This window comes from Typopeltis vanoorti, chromosome 21 (genome assembly GCF_054136105.1).
Source record: "Typopeltis vanoorti isolate ZY-2024b chromosome 21, IOZ_Tvanoo_1.0, whole genome shotgun sequence".
Classification (NCBI taxonomy): Eukaryota; Metazoa; Arthropoda; class Arachnida; order Uropygi; family Thelyphonidae; genus Typopeltis; species Typopeltis vanoorti.
The window spans coordinates 3,103,372-3,128,031 of record NC_143569.1 but is presented as its reverse complement, the minus strand read 5'-3'; the positions used below and the strand labels follow the sequence as shown (position 1 = coordinate 3,128,031).

General features: G+C 37.3%; 1 protein-coding gene across 2 annotated transcripts in view; it reads right to left on the bottom strand.

Moving 5' to 3' along the window:
* The window catches only part of LOC150094599 (uncharacterized), a 429,939-nt gene that overhangs the window by 179,615 nt on the left and 225,664 nt on the right, over window positions 1-24,660 (bottom strand). For both annotated transcript variants that reach the window (XM_090411060.1, XM_090411061.1), the window contains 2 exons: window positions 21,260-21,338; window positions 868-3,447 (listed from right to left, as the gene is read on the bottom strand). In XM_090411060.1, coding sequence (XP_090267186.1) covers window positions 868-3,447; window positions 21,260-21,338 — 2,659 coding nt within the window. The remainder of the gene's footprint in view (window positions 1-867; window positions 3,448-21,259; window positions 21,339-24,660) is intronic.

The following is a 24,660-nucleotide window of genomic DNA, read 5'->3' as shown; positions in this document are numbered from 1 at the left end:
ATAATTCTTTTTATTGGCTTCTTTGCATATTTTTGTTTTATCATCTAAGTGTTTTTAGCATATATTTTTAGCTGAATATTTTATTTATATTTTAAATGAAATTTGTTTTAATTTATATAACTGTATATGCTTTAATACAGTTTGATTTTGAAAGAATGGAGAAGTGACAATAGTGCACATTTGTTATTGTAACTGTAAATGTATGTCGATTTTAAATTAAGTTAAAGTTATTTAATACTATAACATTATGTTATTTGAATGGTTTACACTAAATTATCTGAATTTTCTTGTCTATTCTCATTTACTTAGTTTAAATTATATATCAGATATATTCTTCCTCAGATTTAAACCTAAACATGACATGAGATTATTTTAATACAAGATGCCTTTCACAATATAATTGCTCTGAATGCATTATGCAAACAAAACACTTTTGAATACATGAACATCCTAAATATTCCAATATATCTTATTTTGTCCCAATGCACTTAACTAGCTAGCTACAAATGCAAAAACCAAAATAACAAATTTCATCTTAATACTTGTGTCTTCAGTGAATTTCACTGTTTAGCCTCTTTTAAATCAAAAAATGAAGTTATTACAAAAGCAGAAAATATTACAACAGTAATAAAATATTACAATAATAATCAAAGATACAAAAAATAAAAAGAAGACGATCCCATTAAATTCAAAGATTACAAAACCAATGTACATAATTTGACTTTAGCTATGGAATTTGGATTCAGATGACCATGTTTTTATTCAATTATCAAATATCAAATTAATATTTATATACACAATTAGATGAAGAGAAGAGGGGAGACAGAGGGATGAATAGAAAGTAAAATAAATAAATAATAAACTTACCTAGCAGGCTTTCCTTAGTTGGTAACATAGATGAAATGTTACTTACAGATGTGTTGTCACCAGTTTTATCATTCTTATCCTTATTATATACAAGATTACTTACGGAAAGACTTGAGTTTTCAGGATGGTATAGAGCACTATAATTAGCACCAATAGGTCTATCAGCAGAGGTGTTTAAGGGTGGAGTGTTTGTCTGTGACTGTGTAAACAATTCTGGCTGAACTTCAATTACAATAATATCCTCAGCAGATCCTTTCTGATTACTGTTTTCTTTCATTATTTTATTAGTGGAAACTGATTTTTTGTTCTTTACAGACTTCTTTATTTGTTTATTACTACTACCACTTTGCTTAATGTCTTTAAGAGAAACAGAAATATTTTTATTCACCTCTCCAGGTTTACAATAAAAACTACCACACACAGTAGGAGAAGTTACAACAGACGTGCAGTTTTCAGCAGCCGAGTGGGATAAAGAAGTCCTGTTTGAAGCATACAAGGAATGATCATTTTGAACATAATTTAACGAAAGTTTAATCTCAGAAGGTTTGGATACTACAGTTTGTTCTACATTAGAAGATTTTTCCTTTCGATTTTTTTTTGATGATTGTTTCTTGCATGTCTTTTTATTATTGGCACTTGAAGATGGATATGAATTAACCACAGCAGAGCAACTTGATTTTGACTCTTGAAAATCACTAACCAAACCAGAAATATCACAAGGTGTCAGCTGCACTTTTAGACTGCGATTTAAAATCTGAGTCATTGTAATATCACTTCCTGGTAACATGGAATATGATTTTTTATATACTTCTTGTGAATTTATTAAGTCCATAATTTCTGATGTTTCTGATTTCTTTTCAACTTTTTTTTTCTCTAGTTCTTTATCAGTTTTCTTTGAAACTGTTGTAGAAACTTTATTTGTTCCTGATGGACATTCTGTTGAAGGCAATGAATTAATTTCCTTATTTCCCTTCGGTGGGTTCTTTTGTTTAGTTTGTTTTATAGAAAGCTTAGGAACAAACTGCTCTGAAGATATATGAGGATGTTTACTCTCATGTATGCTGTTGTCAAAGGTAATCACAGTAATTGTTTCACTTTCAAGAGAAATACTTGTATCAGAAGTTTTTTTACAGGCTTCTTTTCCTAAATTAAGTTCAACCTGTTTTGAATCTTCAGAAGACTTAAGAATACAGTCCATTTCAGAAGAAACAGATTCAACAACAGTTTTCAAATTTACAGAAGTATCATTAACACAGTCTTCGTATATCTCTAGTGGCTTGGCAGTACTAGTTACAGGGTGTTTCTTAGCTAAATTTATATCTCTGCAATGTACAGAAGACATTTCACTATTTTCAATGGTGTCCATGTTTGGTGTATTTTGCAAATGACTTTCCATATCTATCACTCGTTGAACTATAGAATAAACAACATCATGAATATCCCTGTCAAGAAATTGGTACTTTGTATATAAGTGATCAGTATCATATAAAAATGCACCTTCAACATCAAGTGACATACCAATTCCTATTCTTGGTGATCTGGCTTCTAAAGGTTCGTGACTGCTGTTTATCATCTTATTACCTTCTGGTGAATATTCACCAGTTGATGTAACAACTTTTTCAATTAAAGAGAACAATAAATCACACACAATCCTTTGAAGTTCACAATTAACTGCAACATCTAAATCATTGTTCTTCACATTACTTTCACCTTTTTTATCGAAACAAATATGTTGAGGTGACTGTATATTTTCAATGTTTACATTTTGGATATCACTCGAATTTATCAAGTTATGAATAGAAAACACATCACATGAAGATTTCTTTTTCAAGTTACCTAACTTACTTCTATGATTACCACAACTAGTATCAGAATCTAATGAAACATTCAAAGAATGAGAATTTTGATTTTCAACAAAACTTTCATGTATCTGTTTACTTACATCTGAAAATTCCAAACTTTTCTGAGAGTTTTTCAAATCATTTTGAAGTGGGCAACAAAAGTTTTTTACTGGAGATGTAATTCCTGCCAATTCATTAGACTCCATGTTCTGTTCTTTATCTTCTTCTAGAAAACTACTACTGTCAGAACTTGATGGGCTTTTCACAAAATCTACAATCACTTCCTTTATTTCTGAATTAACACTGAGCTTATTTTTATCCTCACAGGAATTTAAATTATCTTCATGGATTTTAACAGTTCCTGACATAGTGTCACAATATGAATTCTTAAAATAAGGTACTGAATTTTTCTCACCTTCTTTAATCAACGTACCATTCTCTCCATTTTTTTTTACTTCTACATTTCTGCAATTATCTTCAGAACTTATGATTTCAGAATCATTTTTATCAATCTGTGGTGAAGTACACAAGGAAATGTTACAGAGCGAATCATTTTTACCAATTCCTGAATGACAGACTTCCTGACTTTGAGTAGTATCCAGATTTTCATTTTCTGTTTGAGATGTTTCATGCTTACTTTTCACATCACTTGATCGATCATTTACATGAAAGTTTTCCTCTGTTTCACTATGGTTCTCTTGGGCAGTTTCAGAAAACTGAAGTGCTCTATCAGGATCAGCTGAAATAAAAGATTTTTCATGCATAAAAAAAATCTTTGGCATAAAATAAAAATGTAACACATATAATCATATATTATTCAAAGAAAGCGAATTTTTTAGAGTGAAAACAAAACTTTTATACAGAGATTTCAATTATATATATATATATATATATATACATGGAACGAAGGTGCTAATGAATGCATTCATATTATATCAGATAAAATGTTTGTTTTTATTTAGTGCAACAATAACAAAACATGACTGCAGACTCAGTGATGGGAAACTAAACTGAATATGAGTTAATAAACTAGTAAATTTTATATATTTTTGGACTTTAAAAACAAACAAACTTGGATTGATATTTTTTGAAAAATTCAGAATTTTCTGGTTCAAAATTTGAACCAGTATTGAAAAAAAAAAAAAAAAAAACTAGATTCAAATAAAATCGATAAAAACTTTCAGTTTAAACAGAAATTGAGAAATAAGCATAGAATTATAACAAAAGAAAACCATAGCATCCTCTTTCCAGGTAAGATTAGTCACTTGGACCTGATGGATCTAATAGGGACTCCACTTTTTTTTTTTTTTTTTTTAAACCATTCATTTTGTCCCCCTACTTTTCATTAAGAATTTAATTTATTTCTTTTAAACTTTTATACTCACGATCCCTAATCTATATAAAACATTGTTAATATTAAAATGTCTAACTGCCTCGTGAATTACATTTGCATCCATATCACTACAATCTAAAGAAAAACAATTCTAAATTTGATTCTAGTTGCTGACAAGAAGATCATTTTATAAGCCTTTTTTGACCTAGTTACAGAGGTCAAAAAAGTTACAGAGCTAGGACTGGCAAATAGAATTATTTCTCATGGAAAGTTGCTTTTTTATTCATCCTGTAAACTCAAGAAAACTGAACTCGCCATTTCAAATAATGACATACAAATATATGTTAGGATTGGGAATAATGCGATGGCAGAAGTTGTTTACTGTACTTCTCACCAGGTTAAATTAAAATCACTGATACTCTTGGATCAGCTATTCTGTGATTGGTTAAGAGTAAAAGATAGCTGCCCTCTAGTCTTTAAATGTTAGTTAGGGTTAAATGGCCTCGTCTACGCCCTTTGCAGAATAAAAGGCATTAGCTGATATATATATATTTAATTTTTCATTCAAAAACACTTTGAACGAAACATGGATAATTTTCTTGAGAAATTCATCCAGTGGAGATATAATATATTACCTGATGAATTTGCAAGAAATTAAAGAAAATATAATTACATACTATTAATATACACCTTCCAAGAATGAGAGAAAAATTATAAATGAAATTACTAGTAAACTATCCACTAGAGCTGTACAAAATCACTGACTAAGGCTATGGATATGTCGAATAATAATAATAATTATTATTATTACATCACACCTCCAGGGGGTCCAAAGACTCATCAAGGGAGGGCATCTCACTACTCCACCAACTTTCATCATCTAACACCAAGGCCATGTACCGCTGACTACCACCACTAGTACTTTCACAGACAATCACAAACATCCATGCCCATGGCAGGATTTGAACCTGCAGCCTTTTGGCTGGAGAGTGGATATGCTAACCACTTGGTCAACCAGGCCAGCAATAATGCTCACTACTTAATATCTTTGAATTGAGACTGTCATGTTCATCTGAGGTGATCACAGAAAAAAATTCTGCTACTGCACTAATATGAGTTGTTAATAAGGTATATAAATTAGTTTTCAGGGCTTCTTCAGTTTTTCAACTTCAATGATGAATATTCTGTCTGATATTATTATTATTATATGGACACCTCCATGGAGTCCGAAGACTCGCAGCAGGGAGACCCAATCTATCATACCTCTCCTTGAATCCATTAACAGACAGAGTACTCACAACTGACTCTGGCAACTCATTCCACTCATTCACAGCTCTCCAAGCAAAAAAATCTAGTCCTCGCACCTCTATTAACTACACCTTTATTCAACTTCCAGAGATGACCCCTTGTTCTGGTCCCTCTAACCAAGTCCTGAAACATTTCCCTTGCATCTCCTATAAAATCCTTTAAGCAACTTAAATGTTTCTATCATATTCCCTTTTTTCTCCTATCAACCTGCAATCCATACACCCTCAATCTATCCTCATAGGGATCATTTTCCACAGGCCACTCATCATATTGGTCACTCACCTCTGAATCCTCTCAATTTCTTCCTCTTCCCCAAGAAACCCAGGAAACCAGACTTAAGCACAGTAATCCAGATTTGGGTGTATCAAAGCCTTATAAAAGAGGAATAACAACTTCCTTATCTCTACATGTTAATGGGTTTTTCAATAACCAAGTAATCTTATATGCTACCTTAGCAACATGCCCTCAAAACTCTGTCTACCACCACCCCTAAATCTCTAGTTTCATCTATTTCCTAAAGTACAGTGCCATCAATGTGATACATGACTTGTAATCTATTTATCCTGAAATGCATAACTTTACATTTCTCCACATTAAACTAACACCCATTATCTTTTGCCCACAATGACAGCTTATTTAAATCATCCTGCAAGTTCGCCTTGCTTAACTATTACTCTACTTAATTTGACATCATCAGCAAACAACTGAATATTTCCTTTAAGGTTATTTCCTATATCATTTATGTAAAAATTCAACAGCAATGGTCCCAGTATGAAATCTTGCGGCACACCACCAGCACCAGGTTTTGCCTCAATTCTGCCCCTCCATATACCACTTTTTGATATCTGTCCAGCAGCCAATCTCTTACCCACTTAAACAGTGTCATATCTATTCCCACTTGTTCTAATTTGCATAACTGAGTTCCATGTGTATTCGGTCAAATGCCTTTGCAAAATCTAGTAAAATTATTGTGTAGCCATTTCCATTATTCAACTCAGCTGTTACTCTATTATAAAAGATAGTAAATTACTAAGGCATGACTGACCTACCTGTCTGTCCAAAGTATGCCAGACAGGTAGATCAGCAACCATCCACATAGAAGAACATAAATCATACATCTGTAATTACGACTATGGTCAGTCTAGCCTGGCAGACCATGTTTTGGATACAACCCACAGGATCTCCTGGAAAAAAAAAAATGCTCCCACAACGATAAATTCAAAAAAGAACAGAGAAATCATTCTCCTATGAGATTTTAATGTCCACATTTTAATGTCCACATTAAAATGTGGATATTAAATAAAATGTGGACATTAAAATCCCGATGGTGAATGTTTCAGCATCTCTGCTGAAACATTCGCTATCACTAATGACCTTATACAGCTATAGGGTGGCCATAAATTAACATTCCCTCTTTGGAGGGATCTGTAGCAAAAACTAATACATGGAATGAGACTTTCTAAGGCAAGGAGAGATGAATTCCGCGAAAAAAAGATTTAGTACCAAAAGTTGTTGATAGGGGAGATTTTGGCACTGGCAGAGCCAAAAGCAGTCACATATTATTATTATTATTTCGGGCGACTCCAGGAGTCCTTAGACTCATCGAGGGAGGCCCTAAACATCATGTCCACACAACTATGCGATTACATTCTCACAGAATCTATCATACCTTGTCTTGAACTCGTTCACCGTCATAGCACCCACAACAGACTCTGGCAGCTTATTCCACTCATTTACCACTCTAAAAGTAAAGAACCCAGCTCTAACACCCCTGCTAACCACACTCTTGCCCAGCTTCCATGGGTGTCCCCTAGTTCTCCCACCACCAGTCCTGATCTCAAAAATATCCTCTGAATTAATCCTATAGAATCCCTTTAGCAATTTGAATGTCTCAATCATATCTCCCCTCCTCCACCTATCAACTAGTTTCTGCAACCCACAAATCCTCAACCTGTTCTCATATGGTTCATTCCATAGACCTGTTATCATCTTAGTCACTCGCCTCTGGATCCTCTCCACCTCCTCCCCATCAAGAAGGAACCGAGGTGACCAAATCTGGGCACAGTAATCGAGATGAGGTCTTATCAAGGCTCGGTACAGAGGTACAATAACTTGCATGTCTCTGCTCGTCAAGGTATTTTTCAACAACCAAGTGAGCTGATGAGCTGATTTAGCTACTTTTGCAGTGTGCCCCCTAAACTTCATCTCCTTATCCACCGACACTCCCAAGTCCCCAGCCTCATCAATCTCTTGGAGTACAGTTCCACCAATGTGGTATACTGCTGCTAATCTTTTCACCCCAAAATGCATAACCTTACATTTTGTCACATTAAATTGACATCCATTCTCCTTAGCCCAGAACTCCAATCTATCTAAGTCATCCTGCAAGACTTTGACATCTTCTGCATTCACTATTGCCCTACCCAACTTTGCATCATCGGCGAACAAATGAACTGTTCCTCTCAGATCCTTTCCTATATCATTAATGAACAGATTAAACAGCAGTGGTCCAAGAACAGAACCCTGCGGCACACCACTAGTCACAGGCCGTCTTTTGGACTCTACTCCTGAATAAACTACTCTTTGATATCTCTCCATCAACCAACCACCTATCCATCTCACCAACCCTATATCCATTCCCATATGTTGTAGTTTACGGATTAGTATTCCATGTGGTATCCTGTCAAACGCCTCTGCCAGGTCCAGCAGTATCACTGTAAACCCATTTCCCTTATCCAGTTCAGCCGTCACCTTGTTATAAAACTTGAGCAAGTTACTGAAGCATGATCTACCCTTCACAAAGCCATGCTGTCCCCTGTACAGTATCTCGTTTTCATCAATCCATTCCTGTATTTTTCCCTTGACTACTTTCTCTAAGACCTTGACAACGACTCCTGATATGCTGATCGGTCGATAATTTGCAACCGTAGTCTTGGATCCTCCTTTATGCAGTGAAACTATTTTCCCCTCTTTCCACACCTTCGGGACCAAGCCAGACCTGAGACTCAGATTAAACAACATGGTCAAGGGCACTGATAATTCTTTAGCCGCTTCACGCAAGACCCGTGCCGGTATACCATCCAATCCCACAGATGTGTTCACATTAAGGTTCTGTAATAGACTAGTCACCTCCACTTCATTCATCACATTCCCGTATAAACTAATGGTTCCTTCACTTTTTCAATGTCACCACCTGGATGATATGCTTTTGCAAAGTGCGTGCTCAGTAACTCCACTATATCGACTGATTCAGTGACCTCCTTACCATTGTCATTCCTTAAAATCATTTTGCCGTGTACAGTTTTTTTCTTGCTTGCAGCATATTGAAAGAACTGTTTGGGATTCTCTTTTGCTTGCAAAGCTAGTTTCCTTTCATAATCCGCTTTTGCTTTTTTTACCACACTCGTTACCTTTCTGGCCTGCACTTTATACCGTTCGTGTGCCTGCAGGTCACCCCTTTCTTTAAATTCCCTCCACAGTTGTTTCTTTTTTTGCAGCTCAAGCTTAATGGTGTTATTCATCCATTTAACCCCTACTTGTTTTACTATTCGGACCCTAGGTATACAATCAGCCATTACCTCCTGTAAATGCTCCTTGACCACTTCCCATGCTCTATCGACATCCAGCCCTTGCAGTTGTACATGCCATGGCACTGATCCAAGCAATCTCCAAAGCTTGTCATACTTGCCAGCACGGTAATTCCACATATACCCTGTCTTAATCGAAAATTCCACACCTTTAGCCACCTCCCAGGTCAAGACCTTATGATCACTCTCACCAATAGGTGGCAACATGGTCATATTCATTACAATCAAATTCTCAGATGCTATTACCAGGTCAAGCACTCTCACACCCCTAGTATTTTCAATTACATGCTGTCTCAGATAGTTATCCCTTAATAATTGAATAAAATCCTTTTCCTTCCTCACGTGTCCTCTCCTCCTTCCAAACAATGTTACCATAGTTGAAATCCCCCATAATAATTACCCTCCTTCCACTCATTTCATCAATTTCCCTATGCATACTATCTCCACCATCTATTCCATCACCTGGTCTATAGCAGCACCCAACTGTATATTTTATTCTGCCAGTCTCAATCTCACACCATCATGTCATGTCATCTTCCTTATACCCTCTTTTACCTTGCGGTGTCGAGGGTCCATTGATCATCGGACCTCACTCCGTTTACAGGATAAGGTGGTCAGCCTTATGCCCCGGTGTATCGAGTTCTCAAGGCCAGTTTTGCCTGCTTTGCGGGATGAAAAACCACAGAATAAACTGGGGAAAAAACCCTGCTGTCCACGCCCAAGACTGGCTAACTTGGCTATGGCTGAGGAAGATCCTTCAAGCTCCTCACGTCACCGACGGGAATCGAACCTAGGACACTCCTTCCCCAGGCATATCGTTGCGAAGCGCATAGCCACTAGGCTAACCGCGTGGACGGTGCGGTCTCACACCAAATAGCCTCAAATGAACTCCTTTCACTATCCTGCGATACAACTTCAATTCTCCTTGGCTGCAGTTCATCAGCTATCATCAATAATACCCCTCCCCCCATTTTATTCTCTCTGTCCCTCCTAAACACACTATAACCTACACATTCTATCCCACTAACTATATCTTCTTCAACATATTTGCAGTAAATGTAGGTAAAAAGTATTATGCAAATCTTACTGTGAGTATGTGACAGAAGCGCCACCAATTCCACTTAAAAAGGGATTGGGAACGTTCAGGCAGTTATTCGAATGACTGACGAATTGTGCTCGATATGTGTCCTATCTTGCCTCAGCGTGCTTTACTTGTTAAGTGCAATGCCGTAGCAGCCCTTCAGGAATTTAGAGGGCTTCATAACCTGTGTACAGGTCCTATGTCAGCTGTAGCACTGAGAGCTATGATTAAGAAGTTTGAAGAAACTGAATCACTAGGAGTTAGACCTAGCAGAGGACAGAAAGAAGTGCAAGAAGAGACAGTAACAGACGCTGCTACTACGGTGTTCGACGACACAGAGACCAGAACTGGTCCAAGTGCTCATGCCATAGCTTGCAAACTTGATATGGCTTATGGTACAGTCTGGAAAATCTTAAGGAAAATGCTTCACTTCTATCTGTATAAGTTCAGTCGTGTCCAAGCACTAACTACTGCAGATTATGATACGCACATGACTTTCACGCTAACGTTTCTTGCCCGAATGGAGGTCGACAATGACTGGCCTTGGAGAATATTGTGGGATGATGAGGCTCATTTTTATTTGAATGGGTCGATCAACACTAACAACTGCAGAATTGGGGGCATCTGATGATTTCCAAGCATTCCAGCAAGTACCACTGCATTCTCCAAAAGTAACTGTGTGGTGTGGCTTCACAGCCGATTTCATAATAGAACCATACTTTTTTGAGCGTATTACCCCTAAAGTTCCTGTAACCTGCTCCATTACTGGAGAGATTTATCGACAAATGCTGGAAAATTTTGTCATTCCTGCATTTGCAGCAAAGACAATGTTTGGACTCCATAATTGTTATGCACGATGGAGCACGGCCACACATTGAACGTTTAGTACAGCGCCTTTTACGCCAGCATTTCAGTAATGAGAGGGTTATCAGTCAGTTCTTTCCGACAGCATGGCCGCCTCGATCCTCGGACATCAGTCCATGTGACTTTTGGCTGTGAGGGTATTTGAAATCTGTTGTGTATGCTGGTGGCATTCCCAACTTGCATGTCTTGAAAGAGAACATAAAACAGGCTGTTATGAACATCCAACCTGACTCCTTATGCTCAGCTGTAGAGCATGTCGCACGCTGGATACAATCTGTTGTACACAAGAAAGGTCAGCACATTGAAAATCGCGTATGTGGTCCAGGGGACTCTAATTCTGATGAATAAAACGTTATTTCCAGCGAGCTCAATCACTACATTAATTTCTGTGTCTCTCACAAATTGTTATTTTAATTTAATTATTATCATCATTGTAATGCACCACATATCCAGCTGGAATGAGTGACGCGGCTGTCGCTTACACCGTCGAAATGTTATTATTCCATTTTATCTGCCTTTAATGTAATTATTTTAATTGCTTGTTTTCGGTTCTGCCAAAATTCCTCTATCGGCGACTATTGGTACTAAATCTTTTTTTCGCAGAAATCATCTCCCCATGCCTTCAAAAGTCTCAATATAAAATTTGGTCTCATTCCGTTTATTGGTTTTAGCTACAGATGCCTGCAAAGAGGGAAAGTTATTTTATGGCCCCCTCTGTAGTTCAGATGAACCAGAATACCTGACAACCCAAACCACTCTCCAACTGACTAATGACCCTTCCAAATACACAGTGAATGTAGGGGGCCTGCTATGCAACATGCATTCCCCATGCAACAATGCTTACATAGCCACTCCCATCCAAAAGTAGTTTAACATTATAACAGTGCCAAGTGGGACAACCTCCACAACTTCTATGCCTCGTTCCCATGGTTAGACTATTGCTTCTGATCTTCCAACCCAAACACACGCACTAAACTTATAACCAAAGTAATCCTCGCTGGCATGGAATCATACATTACCCCACAGTACTCTGACCTGCCATTCCCTAACTAAACCCTGGTTTTCCAAAAGATGCACCAAGGCTGTACAAATGAAAAACCAAACATACCATTACTGGCTTAAATCAAGAACCCAATCCTCCTTTAGAGCTTATACCCAAGCCCGAAATAAATGCAAAAAAAAAAAAAAAACAATCAATGCTTCCAAAACAGAGGTCAAAAGAGCAAAAAGCAGGAAATGAGCAGCCTGTCCAAATGGCAACTGAGCCTTTCGGTCCCTTGCCAAAGCAATCGGTTGTAACTTCTGCCCAACACTATTCCCACCTCTATTATACCCAGATGGCTCCATTGCATCATCACCTCCAAAAAGGCCACTCTCCTGGCCTCACACTTTGCCTCCAATGCATGCATAATTGACAATGGCAAATGTCCCTCAACCATTCCAGATGCCCACTATATCCTTTTGCCAGAAAGCGATCTGTAAAATACTGTCCAAATTAGACACAAAAAATTCTCCTGGCCCTAATGGCATTCCTCCAATTGTCCTGAAAGTTTGTGCATCAGAACTATCTCCTGTCCTATGTCGCTTATATATACTGTCTTACTCCACTGGTATCTATCCAACAGCCTGGAAATTATTCAATCCATTCCACAGAAGGGAGACAAGTCACTGCCGTCCAACTACCGACCCAACTTGCTCACCTCAGTCCTGTCTAAAGTAATGGAAAAAATTATCAATTCCCAACTCCTACACTACCTTGAAGCTACCCTCTAATTAAACAACTACCAATATGGACCCCATCGCTGCTGATTAACAGGTGATCTGCTCACATATGTCACCCATCTTTGGACAAATACCATGGAGAAGTTTGGTGAATATCAAGTGGTTTGACTTGATATCTCTAAGGTATTTGACTGTGTCTAGCACAAGGGCTTACTAAGCAAGCTGCCATTGTTTGGTCTATCTCAAGACCTCTGTAGTTGGATTGCCAGCTTTCTGTCTGGATGCACACTATGTGTGGTGGTGGATGGCTCCTTATCCTCTCATGGCTAATGCCAGGGTTTTCCATATATTCCATTAAGCCTCTAACATGATGTCTTCACAGCACTTAAGCCTCAACACATGGAGCTTAGTAATAATAAACTTAATTGTGTTGTACTTCCATAGTATCCTATACACTTCTTTCCCCTAGAGGTTATATAGTACATCAAAAAATTGATGATGACAATGTAGTTAAGTTTGGTTAGTGTTAGATTAAGAAAATTATTCTAATACCATTATTCATTGTGTAAATACATTAGAGGTTTGTTAAGTGTGGTTGTGTTGGATTATGATAATGAATAGTGTTTGCTTTTTTCATATTCTACTGTGAAATGAAAAGTGATGCTAAAGTTATTTAATAAGTTTAATAACAGCACACTGTTTTTCCCAATACACAAGATTTCATCTGCATACTAGTCAGACGATGAAATACGAGAGGGATGTAATAGCTGCATACTCCGAATATGGAATATGCTGTGGACTCCAAATGTGCCAAGAACAACTCAATATCAGCGAAGTTAATTGTTGATATTTTGGCTCACTGGGAGTGCAGAGAAAGGTTTTGGAGTGGGGGTTAATTTAAATATCCCCCTCTCCTAACAATTTTTCTATGTTTCATCTGGCCAATTAAGAGTATACAGAGGCTAATTCAAAGGGGGTTAAAATGGTTTCTATTTTTGATTATAAAGCCAGATTTGTGAATTTAATTTGACTGATATTTCTTAGAGGATATAAGTAAAATAAAATTATTTTTTATTTTACTTGTGTTTCAATTCATGTAATATGTTTTCAATCCGTGTGATGAGGTCAGCAGGTAGTATCAGTAAATATTTTGATCATTTTGACATTAGTATTTTGTTCTGGTAATATGATTGTTAATAATCACAGTTACTTGCAATAGTTATTACATTTGTGGTTATTTTGATTTTTTTCAAATGAAGATTTTTTTTTTCAATGGATATTTCTCAGAACAGTTCTTTACTCAAAATGGTCACACGGTATTGTAAGGATGCTTTTTCAGGTACTATACTACATAGTTTTATCTAGCTGTTTGCTTATCTGCTTTAGAAACACCGGCCATCCATATGAAATTTCAATCCTTTATTATTATCATTATTATTACATGACACCTCCAAGGAGTCAGACTTATCGAGAGAGAGAGAGAGAGGGCACCAAATCCACAACTCTCCATCAACTACAGGAAACGACATCATCTACACCAGTGGTTCCCAAACTTATTTGGCTTCATGCCACCTTTTCCAAAAAAAATTTATTCACCCAACCCCTTCCCCCCTAGAAACTACTTTCTAAAGACCTGACCAGCTTTACCTGATACATATAAAAGAAAATCGTATGAATATTGGATCAGCAGTTTTCAAGTTTTAAGCGAACAAACAGATAGATAGATACAGAAACAAATTTTTATCAGAACTTTGGTCAAATGTTCTTCTAGACTTGAAGGCTTCATGGATTCATTTGAAAAACTTCTTGGCAAATCAGGTGCATTGGTAATGTTTTGTTTGTAGGGAATAAATAAATTCATATTTCAAATATTCAATATTATGTTGGCTACATTTCTTCTTGTTCAGCCATGATATTGTCTGTAAAAAAAAGTTAAATTTACAAAACTGCTAGAATGCAATTTCTCACATACCCAAACCAAATTATTTTAGGTATGTGAGAAATTGCATTCTAGCAGTTTTGTAAATTTAACTTTACAAAATATACAAGAAAAGGTAAAATATACTCGTGAAATTTGCTGTTTTATTACATTCTAGGCCACCTACCGCCCATAGAGGGTGCACCCATGTGTTTGGCTTAGTATTGTGTTGTATTTGAGTGTGTGTTACATTAGTTTTTTTTGTAATCCCTGAAGGTGTCTCAGTGACTGAGACGGAGCAACAATAATTTGCTTCGTGTGTAATCTGTATAAGTAAGGTACAAACTAGGTATCGAATATATACTAAAATTTTTATGCACTACATCAAATTGCTAAATACTTGTCACACAATTCAGAAACAATCTAAAACTGATGTCATACATGTCATAACATGCACGTGTTTGTGCCAGTGCGTACTGGACTTGTAAAATCCCAATCACTAGAAAGTGTATGCCAGCCGACACTTTGCTTGTTAAGACCTGTTGTCAGACTTCAATGACAATCAGCTGTAACTTGCATTTTGTATGATTCCTTGGAAAATAAAGCAACAATTACAACCTTTATGTCATACAACAGTTATATCAAAATTTTTGATGTAAACTTGTTTCAGCACCTAATTTTTGTCCTTTAAGCTTTTAGTGCCTTGTTTTGCTCATGAGGCCACTACTGCTCCCCCCCCCTGGATTGTTCCAGCACCCCCAAGGGGTGGAACTGCCCACTCTGGGAACTAGTAATCTACACAATACCATCCACTGCCCACCTCCACCACTAGTATTTTCACAGACAATCACAAACATCATAATAAATTTAGTTTAATCCTTTATCCAAGTGTGTGCAAACAAAGTTTGTGCCTGAAAGTATCTTCAGGACTGGGGTAAAGGTGTACAACACCAGCCGACTCCTTGCAAAGGTGGAGCAAGCTACCAACACTCTTATCTCAGTATCTCCCATAATGCAAAACACATCTCCCTGCGGATATGTATAATGTTATGCATTAAGGGAAGGGCCACTACCCAGACTAGTTTTGACCTTTATTGAGGTCTCTTCAGTGGGAGCCAGGCCCAAGTGGAGAAAACAAGGCAGAAGCATTAGCAAGGTCATCTCCTCCTATAGGAGCTGCCAAACAGTGTGCCACCTTATTATTAAATTACTCTGGATTTAGAGAAAGATGTTGAAAGTTTATTTTTCACTTGGTCAGACTATAATAAATTTAGTTTAATCATTTATCCAAGTGTGTGCAAACAAAGTTTCGACCTTTATTGAGGTCTCTTCAGTGGGAGCCAGGCCCAAGTGGAGATACCAAGGCAGAAGCATTAGCAAGGTTATCTCCTCCTATAGGAGCTGCCAAATGGTGTGCCACCTTATTATTAAATTACTCTGGATTTAGAGAAAGATGTTGAAAGTTTATTTTTCACTTGGTCAGACTATAATAAATTTAGTTTAATCCTTTATCCAAGTGTGTGCAAACAAAGTTTGCGCCTGAAAGTATCTTCAGGACTGGGGTAAAGTGGTACAACACCGGGCGACTCCTTGCAAAGGTGGAGCAAGGTACCAACACTCCTATCTCGGTATCTCCCATAATGCAAAACACATCTCCCTGGGGATATGTATAATGTTATGCATTAAGGGAAGGGCCACTACCCAGACTAGTTTTGACCTTTATTGAGGTCTCTTCAGTGGGAGCCAGGCCCAAGTGGAGATACCAAGGCAGAATATACATATCCGCAGGGAGATGTGTTTTGCATTATGGGAGATACTGAGATTGGAGTGTTGGTAGCTTGCTCCACCTATGCAAGGAGTCGCCCGGTGTTGTACCCCTTTACCCCAGTCCTGAAGATACTTTCAGGTGCAAACTTTGTTTGCACACACTTGGATAAAGGATTAAACTAAATTTATTATAGTCTGACCAAGTGAAAAATAAACTTTCAACATCTTTCTCTAAATCCAGAGTAATTTAATAATAAGGTGGCACACTGTTTGGCAGCTCCTATAGGAGGAGATGACCTTGCTAATGCTTCTGCCTTGGTATCTCCACTTGGGCCTGGCTCCCACTGAAGAGACCTCAATAAAGGTCGAAACTAGTCTGGGTAGTGGCCCTTCCCTTAATGCATAACATTATACATATCTGCAAGGAGATGTGTTTTGCATTATGGGAGATACTGAGATGGGAGTGTTGGTAGCTTGCTCCACCTATGCAAGGAGTCGCCCGGTGTTGTACTCCTTTACCCCAGTCCTGAAGATACTTTCAGGCAAACTTTGTTTGCACACACTTGGATAAAGGATTAAACTAAATTTATTATAGTCTGACCAAGTGAAAAATAAACTTTCATAAACTTTCAATCACAAACATCCATGTTCACATTTTATCATTCATCATTTTGCAATTTCATTTAACCTTTTATTCCACCATAATCAAATTTTTAAATATTTGCAGGTTGTAGATGCTGTTTAATATCATTTACTGAATTGTAATTTATTCTATTTATACAGTCTACTGCCACTTCAGAAAACCTGTAGAGAACACAGAGGAATAGCTTGTTATAATGGAAAGTTTGCTCTAGTAAAATATTTTTAGTACTGAACTGTTCTGCTGGACTATGGGCCAAGCTCTCAACAAAACTGTGACATTTCTGTACTTTTTAAAGACAGCAAGTTTATTGTGGTGTTTGTTGGCAGCTGACTGTATATTTGCATGGGTTTTATATTCATAATTGTCTGCGATTATCCAGATTGAAACAGGAACATACTAATAATTTTCATACCTGCTAAATACAATCTCTTAAGGTAGGTCTTTTGAATATACGACTTTAGCTCCCGGGGGGGGGCTGCCATTTAGGACTTTAGCCCCAACTTTGGTCACCTTTCTTCAGCCTCATCTGCCCAGTGTTAGTGCCTATGTGTACATATTGTGTTTTGTGATCCCTGATGATGGCAATGTAATGTTGCCAAAATATAGGAAAGTATTAATTCATCATCATCATCATCAAATTCCTGCCATGTACCCTCAAGGGGTGTACAGGATATGACAGTACTACATGAAAAAATTACATCATTACTCACTTCCTATCTACAATTTTCCTCCAAATCAGTCTGTTACTTGTCAAGACTCCAACATTATCAGATCTTATATTTCTATCGTCTAAGGCACTTTGTACCGTATCAATCCACCTATATCTTGGTCTTCCTCTGGGTCGTTTTCCTGCCAACCTGGCAGAGAAAACTTGTTTTGCTAATCTTTCCTCTCCCATTCTATTTAAGTGACCATACCATCTGAGATTAGCTCTGCTAACGCATTCCTGGATGCTGACAATGTCAAGTTCTTTCCTAATATCCTCATTTTTAATATGATATTGCCATTGATGCCATCTGTTCACGCCTCTAATCTTTCTCAGGACTCTCATATCTGCGGTCTCTAGTCTTTGGTCAAGTGTTTTACTTCTGACCCAGCTCTTAGATCCATAAGTTAAAATTGGTTTGAACACTGTCTTGTATACAGCTAATTTAGTGTTCCGACTAATTTCTTTCTTATTCCATATGAATTTATTCAATTGACTTCCCACGATACCAGCTTTGCTGATTCTGTTGTCTATTTCTATATTTAGTTTACCATCTTCAGTAAAAAATTGTGCCTAAGTAGCTGAAATGTTTTACTTGTTCCACAGGTTCTCCATTCACAACACAGTTGACATTTTCAACGATTCTGCCTATTTTCAGGGTCTTTGTCTTTTTATTGCTGACCTTCATACCATATCTATTACAACAGCTATTCAATTTAGTCAGAGAATCTTGCAGACATGTAGCGGATTTATTTAGAAGTATAACATCATCCGCATAAAGCAAAGAGCTGACATTAACATCTCCAATTTTGATATCAGGTTTAATACCACATTCCTTCATAATGTGATCCATATAGATAATGAATAACAGAGGGGATAATGTACATCCTTGTCTCACACCAGATTTAACATTAAACCATCTTCCTGTACTTCCTTCAATTCTAACTGCTGACTAACAACTCAAATAAAGACTAAGTATTGCTTGATATAATGCCCCATTGACACCATATAACTGCAGCGTATTGAATAGCTTCTCTCTTGGCACCTTGTCATATGCATTTTTCAGATCGACAAAACTTAAATACAGATCTTTGTTATATTCCCATGCTTTCTCGACTATTTGTCGTAAAGTGAAGATCTGATCCTGACAGCCTCTATTTGGCCTGAATCCAGCTTGTTCTTCACCAAGCTTTTCTTCCACAATTCTTCTCAACCGTTTCTCAAGTATACTTGCATAGATCTTGCCAGGAACACTCAGTAGGGAAATACCTCTGTAATTCTCACATTCAGTTTTATTTCCCTTTTTATATATGGGTACTATGAGAGCTCTACTCCAATCATCGGGAATTCGTCCCTCTGTCCAGGCTTTCTGAACTATGCAGTGCAGCCACTGTAAGACTCTTATACCACCATACTTCAGCATTTCTGGTCGAATATCATCTACTCCTGCTGCCTTTCCACATTTCAAGCCTTTGATGGCTTTTTCTACTTCAAGTATGGATATGTATTCCTGACTGCATGCCTGGTCAGTGTTTTTTATCACTGTGCTGTCATCACTGCTTGTTTCATTTAGCAGTTTTTCAAAGTAATTACTCCATACTTCAAGGATATCTTTTTCTCCTGTTTTCATTTCACCTTTATCATCTCTAATTCCTTTTACAGCACTCTTTCCTCCATTCCTAAGCTTCTTCAACAACCTCCAGAATATTTTGCCACCTTCTTGATATTTATTTTCTATATTCTTGCCAAAGTCCTCCCATGACTTTTGTTTAGCTAGTTTTACACACTGTTTAGCTTTCTTACATTTGTCTCTGTATTCTGTAAGAGTAAAAGCTGACTTATTTGCCAGGAACTTTTGATATGCTTTCTTCTTTTCCTTCACTGCCTCTTTAACTTCCTGTGTCCACCAGGGAGTTCTGATTTTTTTTATCTTTGCACACAACCTCACCACATCCCTCTCTGGCAGAATCAATCAATGTTTCCTTCAGAGTTTGCCACTGAATCTCCAAGGTTTGATTCCTGTTCTTAAACTCTTTCATTTTCTTTTCAATAATATTTCTGTATTTTAGTCTACAGTTTACATCTGAGAGCTGCTCAACTTTTATTCGCTTTAAAACTTTCTTACATGTTATTCTTTTCAATATGAAATTCAATTTTATCCTGCTCAAGACTAAATAGTGATCACTTCCGATTTCAAATCCTCTGTACACTCTGGTGTCCTGCACCAGGGAGAAAACATCACTATCAACAATAACATAGTCAATGAGACTTTTCTTATTCCTAGCCTCTTCTCTCCATGTGAATTTGTGCACATTTTTATGTTGGAACATGGTGTTAGTAATAACCAGTCCATGTCCTGAGCAGAAATCCAACAGATATTTGCCATTATTATTAGCTTTGCTCTTTTCTCCAAATTTTCCCAAAATATTTTTGTATGTCTCACAATCATTTCCTACTCTACTATTTAGATCCCCAACAAGGACCAACTTTTCCTTTTTCATTGTGTCAGTTGGTTTTTCTAAAGCCTCAAAAAATTCCTCCACTTCTACCTTAGTAGAACCTTCTGTGGGACCATAGGCACAAATAAGTCTCATTGTCCAGTTCCCCATTCTCATATTTGACCACATTACTCTACTTGAGACTGACTGCCATTCAAGAAGATTAGCCTCGTATTTAGCGTTGAATACTATGGCTACTCCTTCTTTTCCTTGATTGTTATTGCCTGAATATAACATTTTGTATTTATTGCTCAGAAAGATCTCACCAGTTTTGGTCTTTTTTGTTTCAGTCACCCCTATTATGTCGATCTGGTACTTATCTAATTCCTCAGCTAGCTCCATTTCTTTGCCATTCAGACTTCTTACGTTGATAGTACCGATCTTTAACTCTGGTGATGTTGAGTTGGGGTTTGTTTTCAGATTTGTTCCAGTAGCTGACTTTTCGCTGTTCGCCCTGGTTCCCTGGCGAAAACAATGGGGGCCTTGTTTAACCGGGCGACGCCCCAGCCGGCATGAAATTTTGTCATGTTGTACAATCATTTTTTATTTTGGTTTTAATTCAAGTATTAATTCAAGTTTTAATAATTAATATTTTAGTATACGTTATTTCCTAGTTATAAGTAATCAATGTATTAAGCCTATCTACCAGAGATTGTTCCAGTAGCTGAATTTATAAACAAACAGCATCTTCTGACATTACAATATAATCATACTGTACATATTTGCTTCAGTTAGCTTAACTCTGGTATATTCAGAATTCAAGCAGGCTCTTAGTATCAGAGTATACAACAGAAATGTGATTACTGGATTAAATCCAATCAGCTCTCTGCATTCCTTGCAGACTATTCAGAGCATACAACAGAAAGGTGATTACTGGATTAGATCCAATCAATTCTACTGTATTCTTCACAAGGTTCTCCTTTCTGTAATCTAGTTTTGGCCATTACATTAGCTCGCACATTTAAATTTTTGTGATTTTTTATACAAACTCTTCTGTAATAATGTACTGCTGCTTAAACGGGCCAAACAGATCTCGATTTATCTTTATTATTACAAGGAAGGACATGCATTATTACTACATAAAATAAAAAAATTTCCAATCAAGAAAAAACAACAACAACTACCTTTTGATGAAAGAGTACTCCCATCATATGAAGCCTTATGTTTTCTTTTCTTTGAACCAGATGTTATTCCACTATTAAGCTAACAAAACATGAAAACATTAATGATAATATAGTTCACAAATATATAAATTCAAAGCAAGAAAAACAAACGAATATAATTTAAGTGGCTCAACATATTTAGAAAGAATCTCCATAGTTTAAGTTTTATATGAAACTACAGCAGAAAAAACATAACTTTTTTCTTTTGCATTATTTGCAAAAGCAAAATTTTTTCATATAATTTTATTTATTATTAACATAATGAAATGTTCTATTCAAAGAATTACTGTTATTATTATCCACATGCCTCCTGGGTAATCCAAGGCTTAAGATGGAAGGGCCCCTAATATGTTACTCAATGCCTAAATACCTATTATCTTACTTTCCCTTATCAAATGTCATGAAAAAAACGGTACCTGTCACACTTCCTAATCATATCCCATACTCAGTTTCCAGATATGAATGAGTTAATCCAGGTGACATGAGCTGCAAAATGTCACATGGATCTATACTGTAAGATCCTCTTACTAACTTGTATGTTTCTTTGTAGCATAATTCCACAGGATAGATATCAACCTTGGTTATTACTCTTGTTGAATCTTTCAAACTATCTCTCATCTCCATAGAGATGAGAGATAGTTGGAAAGACAGATTGGGAGATTCAAAGTCACAAAGTGGGAGAATAACTTCCTAATTCCCACAAGTTTGTGTATACTTCAGCACTGTGATCATCTGATGAGATGACTTAACAGCCTAGCAATGTGGGTCTTAAAATGCAACTACCCATCTACCATCATTCCATGGTATCTGATCTCACTGACCACTTGCAGCAGATTCCCATTCATACAATACTAGCTTGTAATGTCCTCAGTTCAAAATGTATAACCTTATACTGAACAATCAGGACCAGATACTTATCATTTGCCCATAAATCAATCTGCTCATATTCGTACCAACTATATCCTTTACTACTTTCTCCAACTTGGCACCATACAAGGCTTTTTTTCAGCCGGAACAGTCCAGAAAGTTTACCGGAACGCGTTCTGACCGTTCCGGCTGAAAACTGAAAAAAAGCCCTGCTTGTAATTCAGACTGCAACCTCACACAGTCTCTTTTGCCACAGAGCAACCTTCACACACCATTTCTTCAGTTTTGTCTCCTTTGGCACTGCAAGGGTGCCAAATTCCTCCTTCTCATAGTCTGAATACTGCTTCACTTCATCTGATCCAAACACCTGCTCAGATTGAATAACGGAAATCTTCCCAGGAATGAAGGCCTTCCTTATACCACTCCAAATTAAACAGCAACCACTCAAAAGCCTTGGTTCTCAGAAAAAGTGTGCCAACGCAGCTAAAGAAAAAAATCTCTGCATACCACAAATGACTCAAGATTAAAACTTCAGCTGCTCATTGTGCCTATACCACAGCTCAAAACAGCTCTAAAAGAATCATCACCAAATCCAAATCAGATTTTGAAGGGGAAGGGGGGGTCAAATGTTGCACATTTGCCTCCTGCCCAAATGGCAGTCGCTCCTGGTCTCTTGCCAAGACCATTGGAGCAATGTTTTGCCGAATTGGTTTCCACCATTCTCACATCCAATGATACTGTAGTCACTTCACCTAAAGAGAAGGCTGCCTTACTGGCTTCCTGCAAGGATGACCAGGGCAAAATTCTCTCCACTCCACCAACAGTATGGACTCTGCCACTCATGATCTACAGCCAATCTTCTAGTTGTCACTAGTCACCTCTGGATTCAAGCTATGGAAAAATTCACATAGTTTCCCGTTTTTAAAGGCATCTGATTAGGTTTTGCTTAGGGTCCTACTTGGCAAACTACCATCCTATGGTCTGCCTTCCATATTCTGCAACTGGATCACCAACTTTCTCACTAGCTGCTCACTACATATTTGATGGTTTTCCTCTCCTCAGATTTTCCCACCAATGCAGGAGTACCCAAGGGCTGTTCTTTCACCCACTCTCTTCCTCTTGTATATAAATGACCTGGTCTCAGACTTCCAATCCTATCCATACTTCTGGAGATGACAGTACACTCCATTTCTCCTTTTCATTTGACAAACCTTGTAATATTCAAGTATTAGAATCCTCACGATCCACCACGACCAATCTCCTGAACTCCAATCTCTTATATCCCAATAGGGCAAGGACAGCCTTGTAAACTTCAATGCCACGAAAACTCAGTCTGATCTAAGATCTTACAGGACAGAATTCGCACCCCCCCCCACCTTACCTTCAATAATACTCATGTATCCAAATGCAATCAGATTTCTCTTCTTGGACTGACCTATACCTATGACCTCTCCCAGCACCAATGCATTTCAACTACAGCTTCTGAAACTGCCACAAAACCTGGTGTACTTTTTCACGCAAGACACTACTTCACACTTGCTAATTCTATACAAATCCCTAATCTGCCCAATCATGGAATATTGCTTCCATATTTCAGGTGGTGCATCAAAATCCTCTCTAAGATTGCTCGGTTCTATCCAGAAGAGAGCAATCTGGTTAATTAGTGATCCCTCTCTCACAAATCCATTTCAATCCTTGTTCAGTTTCTGGGTTGTGCCTCTTCTACAGATACTTGCATGGACAGTGCTCTGTTGAATTAGCCACCATTATTCCTCCAAAATCATTAGAATAAGAACCAACACCCTTTCACAGTATCTTGAAACTCACCAAACCAACTTCACTTCTTCTTCTATTTATCTACTTCTGCTCTTTGGAACCTCCCTCAAAGAACACAATCCTCAGTTGTTAAAAAAAGTAAACAGATTCTCCTTTCATCTTATCCTCTCCCACACATGGCACTAATCTGCTATCCATAGGTCTTATGACCTTTCATGTGTGGGTCAGATATATATATATAAAATAATAATAATAAAAAAAAAAAATGGATATTAACTTGATCATCCCCAATATCATTAAAAATAAAGTTAAACCAGAATAGCTCAGGAACTTCTGTAATATACCACTAGTCACTTTCCTCTTAGACTCTGCACCTCCATACATCACTTCTTGGTACCTATCCATTAGTCACCCTCTTATTAATCTCACAAGCCTGCTTTGTATATCTATTCCTTCGAGTGAGTGTGTATATAATAACCTCCACTGTAGAACCCTGTCTAATGGTGTGGTAAAAAACTCCAGATACATCATGGCACATCTATTCACTCTCTCCACTTCTGTTGTCAATGCTATTATGGAATATGAGAAAAGTGCTAAGGAAAACCCACCTTTAGTAAATCTATGCTGTCCTCTTTAGAGGATCACTGTGTCTCTACCCACTTCCAAATTCAAGATCTAACCAGCTCCTCCGATACTTATGATGCAACATGATAAGACAA